Source organism: Propithecus coquereli, unplaced genomic scaffold (assembly GCF_000956105.1).
Source record: "Propithecus coquereli isolate 6110/MARCELLA unplaced genomic scaffold, Pcoq_1.0 Scaffold122, whole genome shotgun sequence".
Taxonomy (NCBI): domain Eukaryota; kingdom Metazoa; phylum Chordata; class Mammalia; order Primates; family Indriidae; genus Propithecus; species Propithecus coquereli.
This window is the reverse complement of record NW_012136303.1, coordinates 865,817-885,154: the sequence shown is the minus strand read 5'-3', so window position 1 is coordinate 885,154 and position 19,338 is coordinate 865,817. Positions and strand designations below refer to the sequence as shown.

General features: G+C 39.2%; 3 protein-coding genes across 5 annotated transcripts in view; 1 reads left to right on the top strand and 2 right to left on the bottom strand.

Annotated features, from left to right (window-relative positions):
* NFS1 (NFS1 cysteine desulfurase) overlaps positions 1-3,659 on the bottom strand; it is a 21,940-nt gene extending 18,281 nt beyond the window's left edge. Inside the window, exons 1-4 of the mRNA XM_012665792.1 lie at positions 3,485-3,659; positions 2,789-2,892; positions 1,162-1,278; positions 505-588 (exon numbers count right to left, since the gene is read on the bottom strand). Coding sequence (XP_012521246.1) covers positions 505-588; positions 1,162-1,278; positions 2,789-2,892; positions 3,485-3,581 — 402 coding nt within the window. The 5' untranslated portion in view covers positions 3,582-3,659. The remainder of the gene's footprint in view (positions 1-504; positions 589-1,161; positions 1,279-2,788; positions 2,893-3,484) is intronic.
* Positions 3,556-5,347, top strand: ROMO1 (reactive oxygen species modulator 1). Of its 2 annotated transcripts, none has more exons than XM_012665794.1 (3): positions 3,556-3,743; positions 3,951-4,081; positions 5,157-5,347. In XM_012665794.1, the coding sequence occupies exons 2-3, from the start codon at positions 3,951-3,953 to the stop codon at positions 5,263-5,265; spliced, it is 240 nt and encodes a 79-aa protein (XP_012521248.1). In that variant the 5' UTR covers positions 3,556-3,743; the 3' UTR covers positions 5,266-5,347. The 2 variants fall into 2 exon arrangements, with proteins under 2 accessions (XP_012521248.1, XP_012521249.1); XM_012665795.1 differs by having other exon boundaries at positions 3,606-3,748.
* A 1,756-nt stretch (positions 5,348-7,103) lies between these two features.
* Positions 7,104-19,338, bottom strand: part of RBM39 (RNA binding motif protein 39) — a 30,160-nt gene continuing 17,925 nt past the window's right edge. The window contains exons 11-17 of one of the 2 annotated variants that reach the window (XM_012665821.1): positions 17,123-17,327; positions 16,649-16,726; positions 12,957-13,007; positions 10,413-10,494; positions 8,748-8,853; positions 8,181-8,259; positions 7,104-8,087 (exon numbers count right to left, since the gene is read on the bottom strand). In XM_012665821.1, coding sequence (XP_012521275.1) covers positions 7,987-8,087; positions 8,181-8,259; positions 8,748-8,853; positions 10,413-10,494; positions 12,957-13,007; positions 16,649-16,726; positions 17,123-17,327 — 702 coding nt within the window. In that variant the 3' untranslated portion in view covers positions 7,104-7,986. The remainder of the gene's footprint in view (positions 8,088-8,180; positions 8,260-8,747; positions 8,854-10,412; positions 10,495-12,956; positions 13,008-16,648; positions 16,727-17,122; positions 17,328-19,338) is intronic. The other variant, XM_012665822.1, reaches the window with a different exon arrangement.

Below are 19,338 nucleotides of genomic sequence, written 5' to 3'. Positions count from 1 at the left end.
AAAAAAAAAAAAAAAGAATGGGTGATGAGGTAAATGCCTACAGAGGGCACCACAGCCACAGGCATTTCAAAATGGAGACATCTAAAGAAATGGAAGGAACCTGTTGCAAACAGATATGATCAGAAAGAAAAGGGAAGGCTGAGAGGAGGGCAACACTGAAATCAGGTATGTAAGGGTGAAACTCGTTACTAAATAAAAAGAATGGCGACAAGGGTTCAGTCACCATTATCCATTCTCTGAAGTAGCTGCCATCCAAAAAACCAAGTGGCTAATAGACTGAGAGCCATCTCCTCTCCTATCCAACTACCTCATTGAACTCACACCAACAGGAGCAAAGACTTAAGATAGGGTAGATTGCAAAGGGTTAAAGGAAGCAACACATCAGAAAGTGCGTGGGGTGTGTAGCTGGGAAATACATATCTGAGTCCAAATGATGAAGGGACACCATCTCCCAAGTGAGGAAAGCTCAGATATGCCCTAAGCCCTCTGATTCCCTTCACTTACCTTAATTGCTATGTTGTTGGATTCAGTAGCGCCACTAGTGAAAATGATCTCACGAGGATCAGCCCCAATCAGAGATGCCACTTGCTGCAAGCCAAGAAACAGAGCTACATAACATTAATTCCCTAGGCAAGAATGGGGCTGCATACAACACAGCTAAGACAGCTCCAGAGCAAGAAGAGCTCAATTGCATTCTACCAAACTGCCCAGGAAGAAGCTCTGTACCTACTAAGATCAGAAAATAGACATATCCAGTATTATCTCAGATTCCAGGCTCTTTTCCAACCCAATACAAAATAATAACAATTATATTATTGGGTTTTTTAAATGAACTTATTGAACTCTTACTATATATCCGCATTGTGTTAATAAATACCTTATAAGCATTTAATCCCCGAATAACCCTACAGAGTAGAAACTATTGCAATCTTCATTTTCAATGTGAGGAAATTAAGGCTTAGAGAAATTAGATAATTTGCCCAAGATAATTTAGCTAGGAAATGTGGGAACTAATTAAATGCCTACAGTCAAACTCCAAGGTTGCTCTCCAAATCTCTTCTGGAAAGAACCCAAAACCATTTTCAACTCCACCCACACCTACCAAGGAAATGCCCCTGACCCTCTCTAACCTCAGAACCTCCCAGACCCCTTTGTACTAACCTGGCGAGCATGTTCCATGGCTGCCTCACTCTCCCATCCATAAGCATGTGTCCGGGAATGTGGGTTCCCATAGTAGTTGACTAGGTAAGGGAGCATGGCATCAAGCACCCGGGGGTCCTGAGAACAACAGAACAGGTCACTTTCCTTGAGCCCATAGTTAACTCAGGTCCTATTCCATCCCTCAGACCTGCCTAGCCTGCTTCATTATACTCCCAACCCTTCAGACACTGCCTAGCTTAGGCTTCAAACATTCTTCTGTCCCCTCAGGTACTAACCAGTTATCAATCTAATATACCCCCACTACCAATCTGTCTTAACTCGGGTTGTTCTACCATCCCCTCAGATAGTCTACAAACATTGCCTTGTTCTGACATCTGTTTCTGCAGGTGTTTCCATTCCTGCGAGGCAATGTAATCTAGAGTGGCTAGGATAAGACAGGGCACAGGTAAACACCCCTTCTCACATATTGGTGAGAACTGAAAGTATTAATATTAGAGTGTTTATCATGTGCCTGGCTGCTTTACATCTTTTGACCTATTTAATACTGGCCCAAGTTCACACAGTTATTAAGTGGCAGTCCGGCTAATTCCAGACCCCATGCTTTTTTTTTTTTTTTGAGAGACAGACTCTCACTCTGTTGCCTAGGCTAGAGTGCCGTGGCGTCATCCTAGCTCACAGCAACCTCAGACTCCTGGACTCAAGTGATCCTACTGCCTCAGCCTCCCGAGTAGCTGGGACTACAGGCATGCGCCACCATGCCCGGCTAATTTTTTCTATATATTTTTAGTTGTCCAATTAATTTCTTTCTATTTTTAGTAGAGACGGGGTCTCGCTCTTGCTCAGGCTGGTCTCGAACTCCTGACCTCGAGCGATCCACCCGTCTCGGCCTCCCAGAGTGCTAGGATTACAGGCGTGAGCCACCGCGCCCGGCCAGACCCCATGCTTTTAACTATTACTGTAGTGCTTGCACTGAAGTGATTTGACCAGTGGGGTGGGGAACCTGAGGCCTTCTGATTTCAAGATTGTTCTTTTTTAAGCACCAAGGAGGCAAGAAAAGCTTCATCTTTCTCTGCTGCAACTCATTTAATAGAAGGATTTGTTCTGTAAAATTTGGATTCAGTCAAAAGGCCATACTCCCAGCCTGAGCAAGAGCGAGACCTCATCTCTACTAAAAATAAAAATAAATTAGATGGGCAACTAAAAAAATAGAAAAAAAAATTAGCCAGGCATGGTGGCGCACGCCTGTAGTCCCAGCTACTCAGGAGGCTGAAGCAGGAAGATCATGTAAGCCCAGGAGTTTGAGGTTGCTGTGAGCTAGGCTGACGCCACGGCACTCTAGCCCGGGCAACAGAGCAAAACTCTGTCTCAAAAAAAAAAGAGAAAAAAAAAAGAGGCCATACTCAAAGATCCAGAAGGCCACATGTGGCCCCAAGGCCGCAGGTTCCCCACACTACCAGCTGTTTCTAGTGGAACAGAATTTAAGCCTCCTGACTCCTGCCTCATTGCTTTTCTCTGTACCTCCCAATGGCTCTCACTTCTACAGGATTCTAGTCATTTCCATGTGTTGTCACTTCTATCATTTACTTCCCATAAACAGCCTTGGGAAAAGCTGCACCTCTATCCTTACCAGAGGAGTTGTAGCTTGCACATCCATATAGAGAGGTCGCAGAACTGACTCCGGAGCAGCGGCTGTATCTGAGGGAACAGCCGACTGGGGAGCATGGTCTGCAACTGACAAAAAATGGAACAGGGCAGCCAAGTAAGACAGAATGCAACTACGAATGCAAAGCAACCAAGGGAGCAAAAGGCAAAATCTGGATGGAGGTGAGACGATAAGTTAAAGGGATGCTGGGGTCAAACCTTAATGGAAATGAAACAAGACATCAGAGAAGCTGAGCATACTGTGAAAGGAGGGAAGGGATAGGGAGAGACAAGGTTCTTGGAGAGGAATGTTGGGACAATATTCAAATCGTCTCGTTGGGAGTAAGGAGGGCTCTAAAAGGCAAAGCCGTTTAGAAGAAAGGTGGGGCCAGAATAGGTGCGATCTCTTTCAAACGTTACTGGCTGGAGAGTCTTGAGCAGCAACTCTAAATTGGCCAGGAGACCTTTGAAGGACGAGCCTCCAAAGTGCTCCAGGCTGCGGGGCAGGATCTGAGCGGTGGCGCGGCGCAGTCAACCGTTCGGGGGTGCTGGCCTGAGAAAGTCTGAGGGAAAGGGTCAGAGGATCTGGGCAGTAGGGCGGGGCAGGGAAACTCAGTTGCGTCGCAGCGCCAAGGGGAACGGTCCGCGCCTCCAGAGACCGTGACAGCGAGCAGGAGCGTACCGCGCAGGCGCAGCCCCCGAGTGGGCTCCGCAGACCTCGGCCCCGGAGCTGCAGTCGCCGCCAAGGCCGCCCGCCTCCAAGCGGCTCGTAGCAGCATGGTCCTGCTGGCAGAGCCCACCAGCCGAAGTGGCTGCAGTCTTCAGCACCCAGGCTCCCGGAAGTACTGCCTCGCGCTCCGGAAGGGATTCCTCGGCCGCGAGTGTCTCCTCCCCGCTTTCCGTGTGAGACGTAGAGCTGAGCGACCGAGGCCGCGAGCGAGGTGAGGTGGGGGCGGTCCGAACCCCGCGGCGTCGCGTGGCGCGGGGCCTGGACGCAAAAAGGGTGGTGGAGTAGGGCTATGCGCTGATTTTCCTTCTCTAACTTTTCCCCGAACCCGTGAGTCCACTCTCCTCTCGCCGTCTCCGTCCCCGCCGGGCTCTGGACCTGGAGGCTGGGCCCACACTTCCCTATCCCTCGCACCCTGCAGATGCCGGTGGCCGTGGGTCCCTACGGACAATCTCAGCCAAGCTGCTTCGACCGCGTGAAGATGGGCTTTGTGATGGGTTGCGCCGTAGGCATGGCGGCCGGGGCGCTCTTCGGCACCTTTTCCTGTCTCAGGTGAGGAGCGCGGGCAGTGATCTCTGGGTGGGACTACTGGCCCTTCCCCACCCCACCTCAGTCGGTCGGGAGCCTGAACAGTGCCTACTTATTTCTACTTCCCTGGCTGTCCTCTAGCGAGCGAGACCGATTTCCTAACCACCCTCAGTCCACAAGGACAGGTGGGAAGAAGCGTCAGTGCTTAAGAATCTGAGCTCTGGAGTAAAAATGCTTTCTGGCCTTTTTCTTACTTGTTCGGTGACTTTAGTCAAGTTGGATAGTGGGTCTCCTAAACTGTAGGATGAGGACAGTAACACCTACTTCATGGAACTGTAACAATCATAAATCAGCACTCTTTGCATCAGCACTCTTTGCATACAATCTGGCACATATTAAATGCTCAGTAACTGGTTATTACTACTGTTATTTTTATTTGCAATTGGGTACAACAAAACAAAGTTGTCAAGCGGTTTTACTATCCTGGGAACAGGATGCAGAGAGGATACGGATACTTTATATTCTGAAGGTCATTTTCACATGTAAAGGCTGTTATTTTCATTTTTCCAGACTATACATTACTGTTTACTGAGCAGTTTACATTAAGCACTGTGCTAAATACTGTACTTGTATCAAAAAGATCCTGTAAGCAATCTTTTGATGTCCATTTTACATTTGACAGAGCCTGTAACTTGCAGAGCTGGGTCTTCAACCCAGATCTGACTCCAAAATCATTAACACCAGAAAACCATCTAAGACAGACAACTGTCTCTATTGGAACATATATGCCCTGGAGGCAAAACCAGTCCGAAAAGTTGGTTTCCCTGCCAATATACTTTACATTGCATCTGTTGGCCTCGCTCAAACTTAAAGTTGATAATCAGAAGAGTACCCTAGATAACTATCTATTGGGTCTTTTTCTTTGTCATTATGCATACTGATAGGAAAAGATAATGTCCAGTAAGTGGCAAATAAGATATAGGGAATGCCAGACTTAAGAAGTGCTTGACTTGTTGTTAGCAGAAGACTAGAAAGGGGCAGGTAATAGTCTTCCCTGTATTTTTGTTCCCAAATGGCCCCATCTTGGTTTCCTCCTCAGGATCGGAATGCGGGGTCGGGAGCTGATGGGCGGCATTGGGAAAACCATGATGCAGAGTGGCGGAACATTTGGCACATTCATGGCCATCGGGATGGGCATCCGGTGCTAACCATGGCAGTGGTTGCCCACTACGTCTACACCTTCCCATCAATCCCAGCCCATATACTGTAATAAAACAAAGTCTTTCAGTAGTCTTGAGTGTGTCTGATAGAGGAATTATTTTTTTACTCTCAACCTATTCAGCTTGGCCAAAGATCTTCTAAATTGAAGGAGGTGTGCTAATGAGTAAGGTTGCTGTAAGCCTGACTCTCTTAATCCACAGCTGGAAAATTTTGGGGTGCCTGGTACTTCGCATAGATTATAGTAAACTAAAACCTGTAAGGTTAGTGCTTTTATCGGTAAAAATCTGAGATTCAAAAAAATACTGAGATTTATAAGTTTAGATTACCTCAAGGTCAAACACTACAAAAATAAGTTATAACTTATTTCCAAAACAGTGTTCATCCTGAGATGATTCTTCACATACAGCTGCCTGCTTTATCAGAAAGACTAGAACAATTTATCCACTGTGAAACAAACTAAGAACATCAGGCCCATCCTAGCTTCTCAACTGGCTAAATCCCAGATGATTTTCTAACCAGCCATCAATGATGCAAACGGTATAACTGGCCCTCCACAAGATTCCATTAATTGGCTTGATGCGCAGTAGCATATGTAGTAATGAGCAAGTGTCCCTCACCTGCCCACATAGGCCTTAATGATTTTCTGACCTGCACTACCCCTTCAGCATATCTTAAGAACTTAAAATTTTGTTGTAAGAACTTAGGACGTTTTGGGGCACTGAGATGCACAGGAAATTAATGACACTACCACATTAGCTACAGCAGCTACAGATTTTCCAACCAAAGTGAAAGGCTGTCTCAGGAGTTTGACAACCTACAGGATTTACTCAGAATAGCCATTTGAACCATATTCTATGTATCACATTACTCCATTTACTAAACACCGCATTTCCTTTGAGCAGCGTTTATGAACCAAATTTAAAACTTTGTGGCAATAGGCAAATTTTGGCCACCCCTGTTTTAACAGATGAGATTAACTACTAGAGGCCACATTTGCTTGCCCAGTTCCCAGGAAAGGAACAATAGGGCTTGGTTCAAGTGGGGAAAAAGTTATTGCAAAGATAGCAGGGAATACTTTGCAAAGCAAAAAGAAAAAAATGAGAGAATATAAGTTCCCTGCCACAAAAAAGCAATCCTGCCTAGTGTTGAAAAATAAGTTAACTTGATCCTTGATATTTTTTTTCAGATTAAATACCTAATTAAGAAATAATAGGTAAAGTATCCATCCAAAGGGCTAATAGAAAACTGCGATGTCCAAACTTAATGATTTGATACCTAAATAACCCTATCAACTTGTGCCCCCATTAACAAAAATGTGAGAAAATCAGTATTTGAAGGTAAAATATTACTCCATTAGGGGCAGCATTGCCTATTCAAAAGAACTGACCAAGATACAAACAGTTGAAGATAGTGTTAAGTGGGGAAGGCCCACTGCCCAACATGGAAGATCAAAATCCCTTTATATAGCTAAATCAATTTGAGAAACCAGTTTGAAGTTAAGGCATTTTTCTCAGTATGTACTTTTAAATAGCGAAGCATTTTCTCCACAAAGATGCCCAGGTTAAAAGCCTGGGCAAATGCTTTTGGTTTTCTTTTTGGTAAACCCCTCTGTTTTGATATAATACCCCTTAAGAGGTTCTGTGCTAGGCTGATAGGAAGGAATTGATGGGGATAGCTTGAGGTCAAGTTTCCCCAGACTCAGCATACTAAGATTTTCCTTAAGAAAGTACTGAAATACTTACTATTAATAGTCAAAGAAGCTACTAACAATCTATTCTCAAGTTTCTGTGACTTTAAAACATTTGAAAAATGAAGATTTCTTGTGGCCTTTTTAAGAGAATTTTATTTGAGTGGTTCTTACAAAGATTGTTGCAATATGAAAGTCATTTGTTTGATAGAAATATCAAGCTGTCTTGTCAAACACACTGAAGTAACCCAAAAATATATTTCAGAGCTCACAGAGCTTAAAAAGAGCAAAAGATTATATGCAACCAGACAAAACCTATTTCTGCATTTCCTATTTCTTGCTCAGATTGCTTTGCTTACCAGACTGTCACTAAACATCTTCAGGAAATGCAGGGATCATTTTGTTTGGAATCTTAAGACACACCAGAATGCGTAGTATTTACAAAGAAACTTTTACAGATACATTAATTGAAAAGATACCATCAAGAAGTATTTTAATTTTCAAATCTCCCTTTCTTGCCAATTGATCAGAATGCAAGATGAGATGCTAAACAAACAGCCCTTTAGCTGTCTTGAATTGCCATACACTAAATGTGTATTGCAGAAACCTCTGCTAAACCATCCGCCAAATATCAACATTAGTGAAATGTGAAATGTTAACTGCTGTGTAAAAAGTTAGGCTTTTGAAACATTTAAAAACATCATTACATCCCTGGTCTGCCTTTTTACAGAAAGTACATTTGTTCCCCTAGAGCTATTCCTATAAGTCCTTAATGTAATTTTCTACATGAACATTTTAAAAGGCAGAACAAGAGAACAGCTTTGTATACAGTGGGATTTGCTAATTAGGGAGAATGAGCACACTGCATTCCTGTTAACATTTTTATTTTTTCAAGGTAACAGGAATTGTATACAAATGACAGTAGACCCCTGCCTCTTTATTTTTATCTAAATAAAAGATAACTCAAGATGAATTCTCAAGAAAGAAAAAAAGCTATGTACATAAGGGACTATATCTTCCTTCATCGTCTACTTGGAACCAGTAGTTGTGTTGCTGTCATAGAATCAGGAAAGAGGTTGTGGTAAGTTGGAAGAGGTACATATGCTGCTGTTATCATTTTACCTGTTGAAAGAAGCAGATATGTTGGGTTTAGCATCTTCGCTTAGTTTTAGAGCCTTAATAACAGTAATTAAAAATAAAAAAATACAAACTCACCAGCAAACCACCTGCCATGCAATGCATTGACAGCAGCAATAGCTGCAGCAATTGATGGGCACTTCACATACACATTGCCCTAAAAAAAAAAAAAAAAAAGAGTAAATAAAAGGAGAGAAAAGGTAAGGATGGTGCTGTATACAACATGGACTCGGGTTTATTCAAATTCAAATAGCCCATAGAAAAACTTGGTGCTCTATAACCACAAAATGTTTTATATACTCAATAAACTAGCTAATATGTACACCTAGAATTTTAGGAAAGAATGATTTATACTCCCTGACTTGCCCTGTACTATCTTTTCTCTATGACTTGTAAGCTGCCTAATAATCAAGATGCCAAGATTTTGAGGGAAACTTTAAATATTAACAGGAAGTGCTCTATAAGACCATAATAAAATTTTCAATTACTTTTTTGTCTTTATTTGAGGGTGTATTTAGCAAAGATGTTAAAGCTTCTTTCAGGAAAAAGCCACTCCAATAGAAGACAGTGATTATAACATGCACCAAGTATATGTGAAGATTAAGACAGAGTAACAACCTTGGTTTATTAAAAAGATCCAAATACCTGAGCTGAATTTTTGTCAACATAAATATGAATAACTCCTCCATGTTTATTACATTCTTCAATCACATCATCCTTAATCTCTGTATCCCATCCAACTTCTTCTTCTCTGTAAGAAAGCATTAAGCTCTTTTAAATACTATTTATACTAATAAAATATACATCCTCAGATGTATCAGAAAATCAAAATATTTAATTCTCTGAATTTAAATTACCTGTGTAATTTAAATTAAACAAGTAGGGGACTGGGGAAAGCAAAGAAAAATAATATATAAAGACACTGTTTCCAGTCAAGCACAGCTGGAAGACCAAGGGGGGAGGATGGCTTGAGGCTATTAGTTCCAGATGAGCCTAGACCACATAGTGAGACCCTATCTCTGCAAAAAATAATAATTACAAAACATCAGCCAGATGTGGTGGCACATGCCTGTAGGCCCAGTGACTCTGGAGGCTGAGGTGGGAAGATGGCTTCAGCCCAGGACTTAAAGTTTACAGTAAGCTATGATCATACCTACACACCAGCCTGGAAACAGAGATCCTGTGTCTTGTCACAGTTTAAAATATAATTTATCAAAATTTTAAAAACCCTACATTTAGATGGGATCTGGTATATTATAAACATGATTTATAAAACTAGTGACAAGAATATAGTCTAATAAATGGCATACCAATTACCAGCTTGGTACTGGGAAAGATTAACTGGTACTTTGGGAGGCTGAGGCAGGAGGCTGGCTTGAAGTCAGGAATTTGAGAACAGCTTGAGGAAGAGTGAGATGCCCCTCTCTACAAAAATAGAAAAATCAGCCCAGCTTGGTGGCATGTGCTTGTAAGTCCCAGCTCTAAAAAAAAAAAAAAAAAATTCAAAGGCAAAAAATGGGGCTCAGAGCAGTGTGGCTCACATCTGTAATCCTAGCACTCTGGGAGGCCAAAGCAGGAGGTTTGATTGAGCTCAAGAGTTCAAGACAAGCCTGAGCAAGAGCGAGGCCCCGTCTGTATTAAAATATATATATATATATATATATAAAAGGCAAAAAATGTAGAGAAGGGAAAGATTAATACTGATAACAAATTTTATTTAAAAAACTGCTTGGAGGCTGGGCACAGTGTCTCACGCCTGTAGTCCTAGCACTCTGGGAGGCCGAGGCGGGTGGATTGTTTGAGCTCAGGAGTTCGAGACCAGCCTGAGCAAGAGCGAGACCCCGTCTCTACTAAAAATAGAAAGAAATTAATCAGACAACTAAAAATATATAGAAAAAATTAGCCGGGAATGGTGGCGCATGCCTGTAATCCCAGCTACTTGGGAGGCTGAGGCAGTAGGATCGCTTGACCAGGAGTCTGAGGTTGCTGAGAGCTAGGCTGACGCCACGGCATCTAGCCTGGGCAACAGAGTGAGACTCTGTCTCAAAAAAAAACAAACAAACAACAACAACAAAAAAAACTGCTTAGAAATAAACAGAAAACCTGCATAGCTTTTAATACAATTACAATCTTATAAATGTATCCTAAGGAATTAGCAATGTACATAAAACTTATTTTAAAAGGATCAAAATTATAACACTGTTTCTATTATGAAATATATGAAAATGTCTTAAATGCTAGCTTAGAAAAGTTGAGTATTACAGCTTTCACAGTATATTCTTTTGAATTTGACCAAAGTATATTACTTACGTTTGAGGGTTAAACATGTTAGAGAGTTGGAAACACTGTGTTGCAAGTGGTTGAACAGAGGCAGCTGCAGCTAAAGCTGAAGCTAAAACAAAAGAGAGAAAGAGAAATTAGTTTCATGGAAAATAATTGACAACAAACCCCCAAAACCCATCCCAAGTATGCAAGTAGGATGCCACTCACTAATATTTCTTATTTTCCTTCAATGAACAAGCATTCTGCTTTCATAAAGCTTTACTTTAAAATAAAACAAAATGCTAATGTATCAGTATCTTGTTTAGTTACCAGAAAACTGAAGAAACCTAACTTTTGAAACACGACATTTAGAAATTTGGAGGTATTATTTTTAGAAGGAAAATGAAACTTTGTGTTACCTGAATTCAATTAGACAAAATCAATACATATCAATCCCAAAAGACAAAGGATAAAAGGGAAGATTGATTTTGTACAACTGCTGGCGTCTATATCCCAAGAAGAGAGTGATAATAAAAATACAATCCTTGGAATTCCCAAATAAATCTATATACCCTTTGTCATTTCTTAGCTTTCTGCCATGAATATATAGTTTCTTTTAAATATATAAACCTTAATTATAAAAAGATTACATTTTTAAATAAGATGCATAAAATCATTTTAGATTTCCTGTCCTAGGAAAATAAATCCTATGAAGAAATCAAATTAACATTTTAAAAAGGATTTTGTCTTTTAGCACAATAAAACACTGAATAGAATAGCATATAATATCCACTATTATAACTTAAAAATATTCAACACTGTAATATTATAAGTTTAAAACCATACTGGCTTGAAGTTAGGACATTTTCCAAGACAGCTGCTCCAATGCTTTTATGTCATTTATAAACATATTACCAGTAGCTGTGACAGAACTCACCGCAATCATATTATCTGACCAAATTTCAATCCAATACATAACAACAAACAAAGCTAAGGATAAAACAGTGCATTAGAAATTACAGTAATTAAAATGAACGATCACTTAAGAAGTATCAGAAATAGTCTAATGAACAAAAATTACGGCTGTGCATTAAATAGATCATAAAAGAATGACTGTTTCTGGTAGAATTACAAGTGCTTTTGCTTCTTCACATTTTCCTTCAATGAACAAGCGTTTTGCTTTCATGAAGCTTTACTTTAAAACAGAACAAAAATGCTATAACAACATGTCAAATTCTATTGTGGAATGTTAGAAAGATTCGAGAGTATATTATAATTAAGCAAAAATGAAGACTGCTCAGTGTAGCTTATCATAAAACAAGTGGAGGTAGCCAAACACAGAGGCTCACACCTGTAATCCTAGCACTTTAAGAGGCCCAGGTGGGAGGACTGCTTGAGGCCACGAGTTCCAGACCAGTATGGGCAACTTAGCTAGCCCCTATCTACAAAAAATAAGAAAAATTAGCTGGGCATGGTAATGTGCATCTGTAGTTCCAGCTACTCAGAAGGCTGAGGCAGGAAGATGGCTTTAGCCCAGGAGTTGGAGGCTACAGTGAGCTATGATGACTCCACTGAACTCTAGCCTGGACAACACAGTGAAGACTCTCACACACACAAAAAAACCCAAATGGAAGTATGCTTGGAAAAACTAAAAGGTCTTAAAACAATTGAGAAAGACTTCATTTTCCCACTTTCTCAAATTTACTATAATTATATACTATGAATACTAAAAATATTTAGAAACTACTATAGAAACATTCCAGTTCAACATAGATCAGTGCAGAACACAGTCAACCTAATAGAAAAATCCTCCATTTCTTTTTAAAGTCTGTGAACAAAAACAGCACTCAATACAACCATCTCATTTGCTGGAAACATTAAAATGTATACTTAAGTCTTGACTATTATGGAACATGACATACTATTTTCATATACAGTGATTTTCATGAACAATTTTAAGCATATCTCTATAAATGGTGATACCAAACATGCGCCACAGCAAAATGCTCTAACCTGTAAAGTGGCATATTTACTTGATAATTAAAAACAAGAAATCACAGCCTGCTTTGATTTGTAAATGCCTTCAATCTCTGAAATGTGCATGCAATTTCGGATAAACCTCTCACTGCTTGGTATGGGCTTATATGAATCACTGAACTCAGAATACTATTTCTTAACAAAGAAAAGGTCAGCGCTGTACTGTGATTTCTAACCTTATATTAAGTACACTCACTGATTCCATGTTCTGAAAAGACTAGTTTACTAAGATGACAATTAAGAGATTATTTTATTTCCCGACTTCTACGTAAAACTTATTAACACCCAGAACACACAAGTGAGTATGAAACAAATACATGCTGAAAATTTTAAGCAAACTAAAGCAAAAAAAAAAAAAAAAAAGCATGCGCATTTGCATTTTTTTGGGCACCTTGATGGTTTGGGTTAGGTCTTAAGAAATAGAGAGCACTATATATATACTATTATGTGCTACTCTGTAAAACTGAGTCCAAATTACTATAACAAATGACAACTATGTCTTAGTACATTTAATTCTATTTCAAAGACAAAAAATGAATAAACAGTTCAACTCACCTTCAGTCTGTTGGGAAAGTCTTGTTTGCAAATCTATAACAAAAGAGAATTCTACAGCTCAGTGCAGGAACAATGAAGAGCCTCAACTAACAGGGTAAATGTCAGGAAAGCATTAATAAAAGAGGACTATAGCAGCAGGGTTTACGCAAATGAACTTAGTAAAAACCTGGCAGCAAAACCTCCTTCCCCATTCCTCATTGACAAGGCTTTGGGGCCTTTTCCCCTTTTAACCTAGGAAACTTCCTTATGCCTCTCTCTTCCTAGTCCTACTACTCTTTTACATCAAGTGCATTCCACTATACTACTCTTCAGTTGGGAATAATGGGAAATGGGGAAAGGGGCGCACACCGGTCAGAAATGTGTGAAAAACCCTGATCTTGAGAATTCAATTCCAAGTACTTGGGAAATTCAAGTATTTATTTTATCAGTGGTGGTAAGCATTTAATACTTTAAGGTATTTATACAATTACAAGACTGTAAACATTACACATCAAAAGGCTATTTAAGCATGTTCAATTATTTCCCAATTTGGGAGGAATATCACCATTGGGAAAGACACCATTCCAACTACATGTATATATTATTTTTTAAAGGGCTTTTGAGATTTAACTAGTCAAGTCTGGCCCAAAAAGGGACAATGTGACTAAGGTTATGGTTTCCTGACCTAGTCTGAAATTTTAGTGAGGCAGGAATAAAATCTATAAGGTTGTCCAATAATCTGTGAGTTCCAAGAAAAATATAAATATCTAGTCAGTATTAAAAATAAACACAACATGGAGTTTTACCAATATATTTTCCTCATACAATCAATCTTTAGCATTTGTACAGTGAAAGGCGTCTGAAAAGAAAGCTGCTAGGGAGTGAAACAGCAGCCAAGTCTGACTACTAAAAAACTGCCACAGTGCTGTAAAAAGCTATCTTGAAGTTACAGAAATGCAGAACATAAAATTGTTTAGATTCAGTAATCTAATTTTCATCAAAACATGAAAGACACTTTATTAACATTACAATTTTTACTGGGGATAGAAAATGATCATAAAACATGGGCAAAAATGTAAACGGACCAGTACCCCAAGTTATATTGGATATACTACCTGGGTCCTAGGTGCACAAAAACAGCATCTCAGGGAACTGAATAAACATAACTGGTGTATACTGAAGGAACTTTGAAGATATGACCATAGGTACACTGTCAATAAACTTTAAATTATAACAATTTGTCATTTTTTTCCTAAAATGGGGGGAGAAATGTATAGGTATCAGAAATCCACGCTATTTTAAATATATATAATTCTCAATCCAAATTGCAAAAATGACTTTTCAGGTAGTTGGAAGAAAGCATGGGTTTCACGAAAAAATAAGGACTCTAACCTATCTTACAAAAGGCCTATTAAACTGGCAGAATAATAAAATGTGGATATAGTGATGACCCACCCCTGGTTTGAAACAACAGTTTTAAAGGACTTAAGGGACAAGATCCTATAAAACAGTGAACACTCAGCAATTTAATGTAAGGTTTTTGATGATGACCACCTGGAGAAAAACATCCAGTTACATAAATATTTACCTAAAAACTGAGTGTTGGTTAATAATGTGGTAGTAATTTATGGGAAGTCTAAGAAAATAGAATCGATCTTTAAAATCATCAACTAAATAAACAACATTAAAGGGAATATAGAACAAAATACAGATATACGGACTACTGTCAGCAACCCACAAGGAGCTTTAGAATGCTAGTTAACCACAATCAGACAACCTTAATATACATTACACAGCGAGAACCCAGAAAGGTGCACAGTCATACATCACAAGGGAAATAATGACTGATGACTGTAACAATGTTTAACAGTGAAAATCTTAAGCTAAACATACAGTTTACTAAGAGCAACTTATTTGATATAGCATCCAGCCTATAACACTGCTACTTTAGAAATGAGTCCTATACAATTTATCAAATTCCTGATGGCAGGGAAGAAATCATTTTCACCAGCCTCTAGAAGAATACCTAGAATACGGATAAAAACATTTCCTAAATGACCAAAGAACAAGTGGAACAACAGGAAACAATACAGGGAAACAGTTTCCAGATAAAATAACTTTCAAACTGTAAGTTATATTTCAGGAAGTGAAGAGTTTAATCTCTTTGATTACAAGTGGTATTTTATGATTGTTTATTCAATGTAAAGAAATGAATGGCTTGTGGCCAGGCACAGTGGCTCACATCTGTAATCCCAGCACTCTGGGAAGCTGAGGCAGGAGGACTGCTTGAGGTCCTAAGTTCAAGACCAGCCCGAGCAACTTAGTAAGACCCGGTCTCTACAAAAAATAAGCAAAAATAGCCAGGCGTGGTTAGTCCCAGATACTTTGAAGGCTAAGGCAGGAGCCCAGGAATTGGGAGGTTATAGTGCAGTGAGCTATTAATATAATGACACCGTTGCTCTCTAAGCCAGGAAACAAAGCAAGACCTTGTCTCATTTGAGAGAGAGAGAGAAAGAGAGAGAATTGAATAGCTAATACTTTTTTTTTTCTTTTTGAGACAGGGTTCTTGGAGATATCTGCGAATTATCAAATGATTGTTAAATACAGAGATGCCTCAATGGTTATGCCTTTTCTTCTCATAAGGATACACTTACACACTTGTCAGGAACTCTAAAAAGAAACTACGTATCATGTTTCAAAATAAGTCATCCAGTCTGACAGAAAGACAAAACTAAAGGCAGGTTTTCTAAAGATAACACACTTTTGGACATTCACTTAAAAGAGGAACCACAAAAGACCTCTTTCTCTTAATAATAAAGAATATAGAAACAAAAGTGATCCTCTCCTATAATTAAATTAATGAGCTTTCAATCTAAAAGGAGATCATGAAGCAACCACACAGACCTTTTTGTATATTCAGATGCAGTACCATGGTCTTATATATTTTATGTTCTCAGAGTATCACTTTATCCATAAGATCAAAGGACCAATTTGAAATAGAAATTTCCATACTTTCTTGGGATGAAGATTTTCTATCATCCAAGGTGCAAAACACAAATGGTCCTCTTACATTTTCTAAAAGCATATTTTTTTTGACATTTCAATATTAAATCCTATCCTATCACAGATCTGGGTCAAGGTCCATAAAAGCAAGTTACAGGTAATCAAATTAAGCCATAAAAAGGGGAAAGCAATGTTTTATAAAATAAACCCCTTATTATCATAATATTGTCAATTCTGCCCAGTTTTCAGTCCCCTCCAAGAACTTCATTCCCTACCTCATAATCTCAAAATTGTATATTCTACTTAAGAAAGCAGCTTTCTCCATATTCTTGCTATAATAGTTTTAAATAAAGCTTTATTTAAGGGCCTCTTGGTGTATACTGAAACATTACAAAGAAAACACTTTTTCTACTCAAAAAATATAAACCTTGTGTTGTTCAATGAAAGTGATATATTTAAAAATATCTAAACTTATGTGAATTTCAACTACAAATTCGGGTTCAAGGTTCAAAAATATCCTGATAGCTTACTTTGAGTAGTGGTAATACTATCCTATATCTCTACTTCCTTGTATGAACTGTAGAAATGTACAGGCTATAAGTACTTGATGAATTGAATTCTCAGTAAGTCCTTTTAAATGCAAAAATTTGGCAAATTTCGAATTAGATGAAAAAACAATGATTTCAAATTAGAAAAGACTCAATTCCTACCTGCCACAGCACCAAATGCCAAAGAGCCACTCATTTGCAGAGCCTGCTGTGCTGCTGGTGGAATCTGTAAACCTGTACCTGTAAAAGAACAGGTCTTGAATACTCCTTATTATGTTAAAGAGCAGAGAAACCAAGTTTTCTGGGTGCTTATACCAACCACAATCATCTCACTAAAAGAAATTACAAGGACAACTGTAATATTATAATAGCTGAAACTAAATTTATTAAGAATGGGGATATAAACATATAAAGCAAAAGGAAAACTGTAACTTATGCTTTGGTACTCGAAACAAATAATACAGATTCCATTAAAACCTTAATTGCAAGGCACTTCATCTATGAAAGTACATATGCTGCCTAAGAATAATGCCAACTCCAAAATAAGATAAAATGTTTTCACTTTCTTAGTTTGCATGGATACCTTTCTTTTTCACCACTACACACATATCATTCACAACACTAGGAAAAACTTACCCTCTGCAAGTCTTGCCATTAATTGGAGACGACCAGTTGTTCCCAAGTCAATTCCAGTCCTTTCCAGTTCATCACTATCCAAAAACGAACTAGCACTGGAAGCATCTGTACGTTCAGTAACATGACCAACTTTCATTGGCCTTCCCGCTAGTTCAAATCCATTAAGTTGTTCCAAAGCCTTTTTGGCACATTCTGAATCTGAAAACTATGTAATGGGGGAGGAGGAGAGTACAGTATATTTGTTTATTTGTATACACAAACAAAATGAAAAATATTGACATGTTAAATCTAGTATTGGGTGAATAATAGAAATTTCAAGCTATAATTACAAACAAAACCTACATGAGAACATTAGCTCATGCAAATTAGATTTGTTGGTGTGGTAGTTTAAATGAAAGAAAAGAGACTGGCAAAGTGATTTGTGCCTACAGTCCCAGCTACAGAGAAGACCAAGGGAGATTGCTTGAGGCCAGGAGTTCAATTCCAGCCTGAACAACATGGCTATCTGTACGAAAAATAAAATTAGCCAGGCAACATGGCCTGCACCTGTAGTCCTAGCTATTTCGGAGGCTAAGCCATGAGGATAGCTTCAGCCCAAAAGTTTGAGGCTGCTGCAGTGGGCAGTGATTGTGCCACTGTATTCCAGCATGGGTGACAGAGAGACCTTGTCTCTTAACAAAGAAAAAAACTTTTTAAATTCTAGGGTGCAGAGATAAAACTCAATCCATACTACTCTTGTTTTAATTTGATCAAAAAAAAAAACACAGGCCGGGCGCGGTGGCTCACGCCTGTAATCCTAGCTCTCTGGGAGGCCCAGGCGGGTGGATCGTCTGAGCTCAGGAGTTCAAGACCTCAAGCCTGAGCAAGAGAGAGACCCCGTCTCTATCAAAAATAGAAAGAAATTAATTGGACAGCTAAAAATATATAGAAAAAATTAGCCGGGCATGGTGGCGCATGCCTGTAGTCCTAGCTACTCGGGAGGCTGACGCAGGAGGATCGCTTGAGCCCAGGAGTTTGAGGTTACTGTGAGCTAGGCTGACGCCACGGCACTCTAGCCCGGGCAACAGAGTGAGACTCTGTCTCAAAAAAAAACCACATTCCCACCCATTCCATTGCTTAACCTGGCAGACTGTTTAAAAATAATTTTCTGTTACTGAACTAGGAACTGCCAAGACAGTAGTTACAAAACATAAAACAATATATAGCTTTCTGTAATACAGATCACTATGTCAACAGTAGACAGTTCATCATTCTTTTAGTAAAATTTACCTCATCTCCTAGTAAAACCAAAGTTAACAGAAACAAAATAAAATATTGGTGAGTTATTTTTAAAAGTTTTCTCCTTTCACCAGTACACTGAGGTAGATAAAAGCCCATGAACAATAACACAGTTTCTATCAACACATCTGCCGGTTTCCATTTCATTGAAATATGCACACGAGAAAATTATAATTTCCTCAAGCAGACGTGTATTTTAAACAAAAAATGTTTCCAGGACCTCAAAAGGTTTTAAGTAGAACACAAAATCACACATTTGAAAAAATGTTATCATGTATTCGGACAGCATCACGAAATAAGACTTAGAAGTCCAGGGACATGAATTCACAATTATTCCAGTTGCAAAGTCATAACCCTCTTTGGAATGGGCTACCATCATGAGCCACAAACACTTTCTTTTTTTTTTTTTTTTTTTTTTGGTGAAGACAAAGTCTCGTTCTGTTGCCCAGGCTGGAGTGCAGTGGCATGTGGCATGATCACAGCTCACTGTAACCTCGAACTCCTGGTCAAACGAGTTTCTTGCCTTAGCCCCTGATTAGCTAATACTACAGGCACATGCCACCAAACTCAGCCAATTTTTTAATTCTTTGTAGAGACAGGGGTCTTGCTATGTTGCCCAGGCTGGTCTTAAACTCATAGCCTCAAGTGGTCCTCCTGCCTCTGTCTCCCCAAGTGCTGGGATTACATGTATGAGCCACCACACTGGACAACAAACACTTTTAATAAGACAATCCTGGTCCTGGTTGTGAGGTATATACATATAAAAATGATTTTAAGAAAAACAGAACCCCAAAAGACCTTCATTTAGTAAGAAGATGTCATAGTAAGTTAGAGACAAACATAAAACTAATTACATTAATATGAAGAGCTGGCTAATCAAAATGGCCATACATAAACATTAGATACAGTACAGGACACCAGGATCATAGTCTAATAAA

What these genes read in the sequence shown, in the direction of transcription:
- ROMO1 (XM_012665794.1), top strand. Translation starts at nt 3,951, where the DNA reads ATGCCGGTGGCCGTGGGTCCCTACGGACAATCTCAGCCAAGCTGCTTC. An exon ending in GGCACCTTTTCCTGTCTCAG is followed by an intron (nt 4,082 to 5,156) that starts GTGAGGAGCGCG and finishes TTTCCTCCTCAG; the next exon opens with GATCGGAATGCGGGGTCGGG.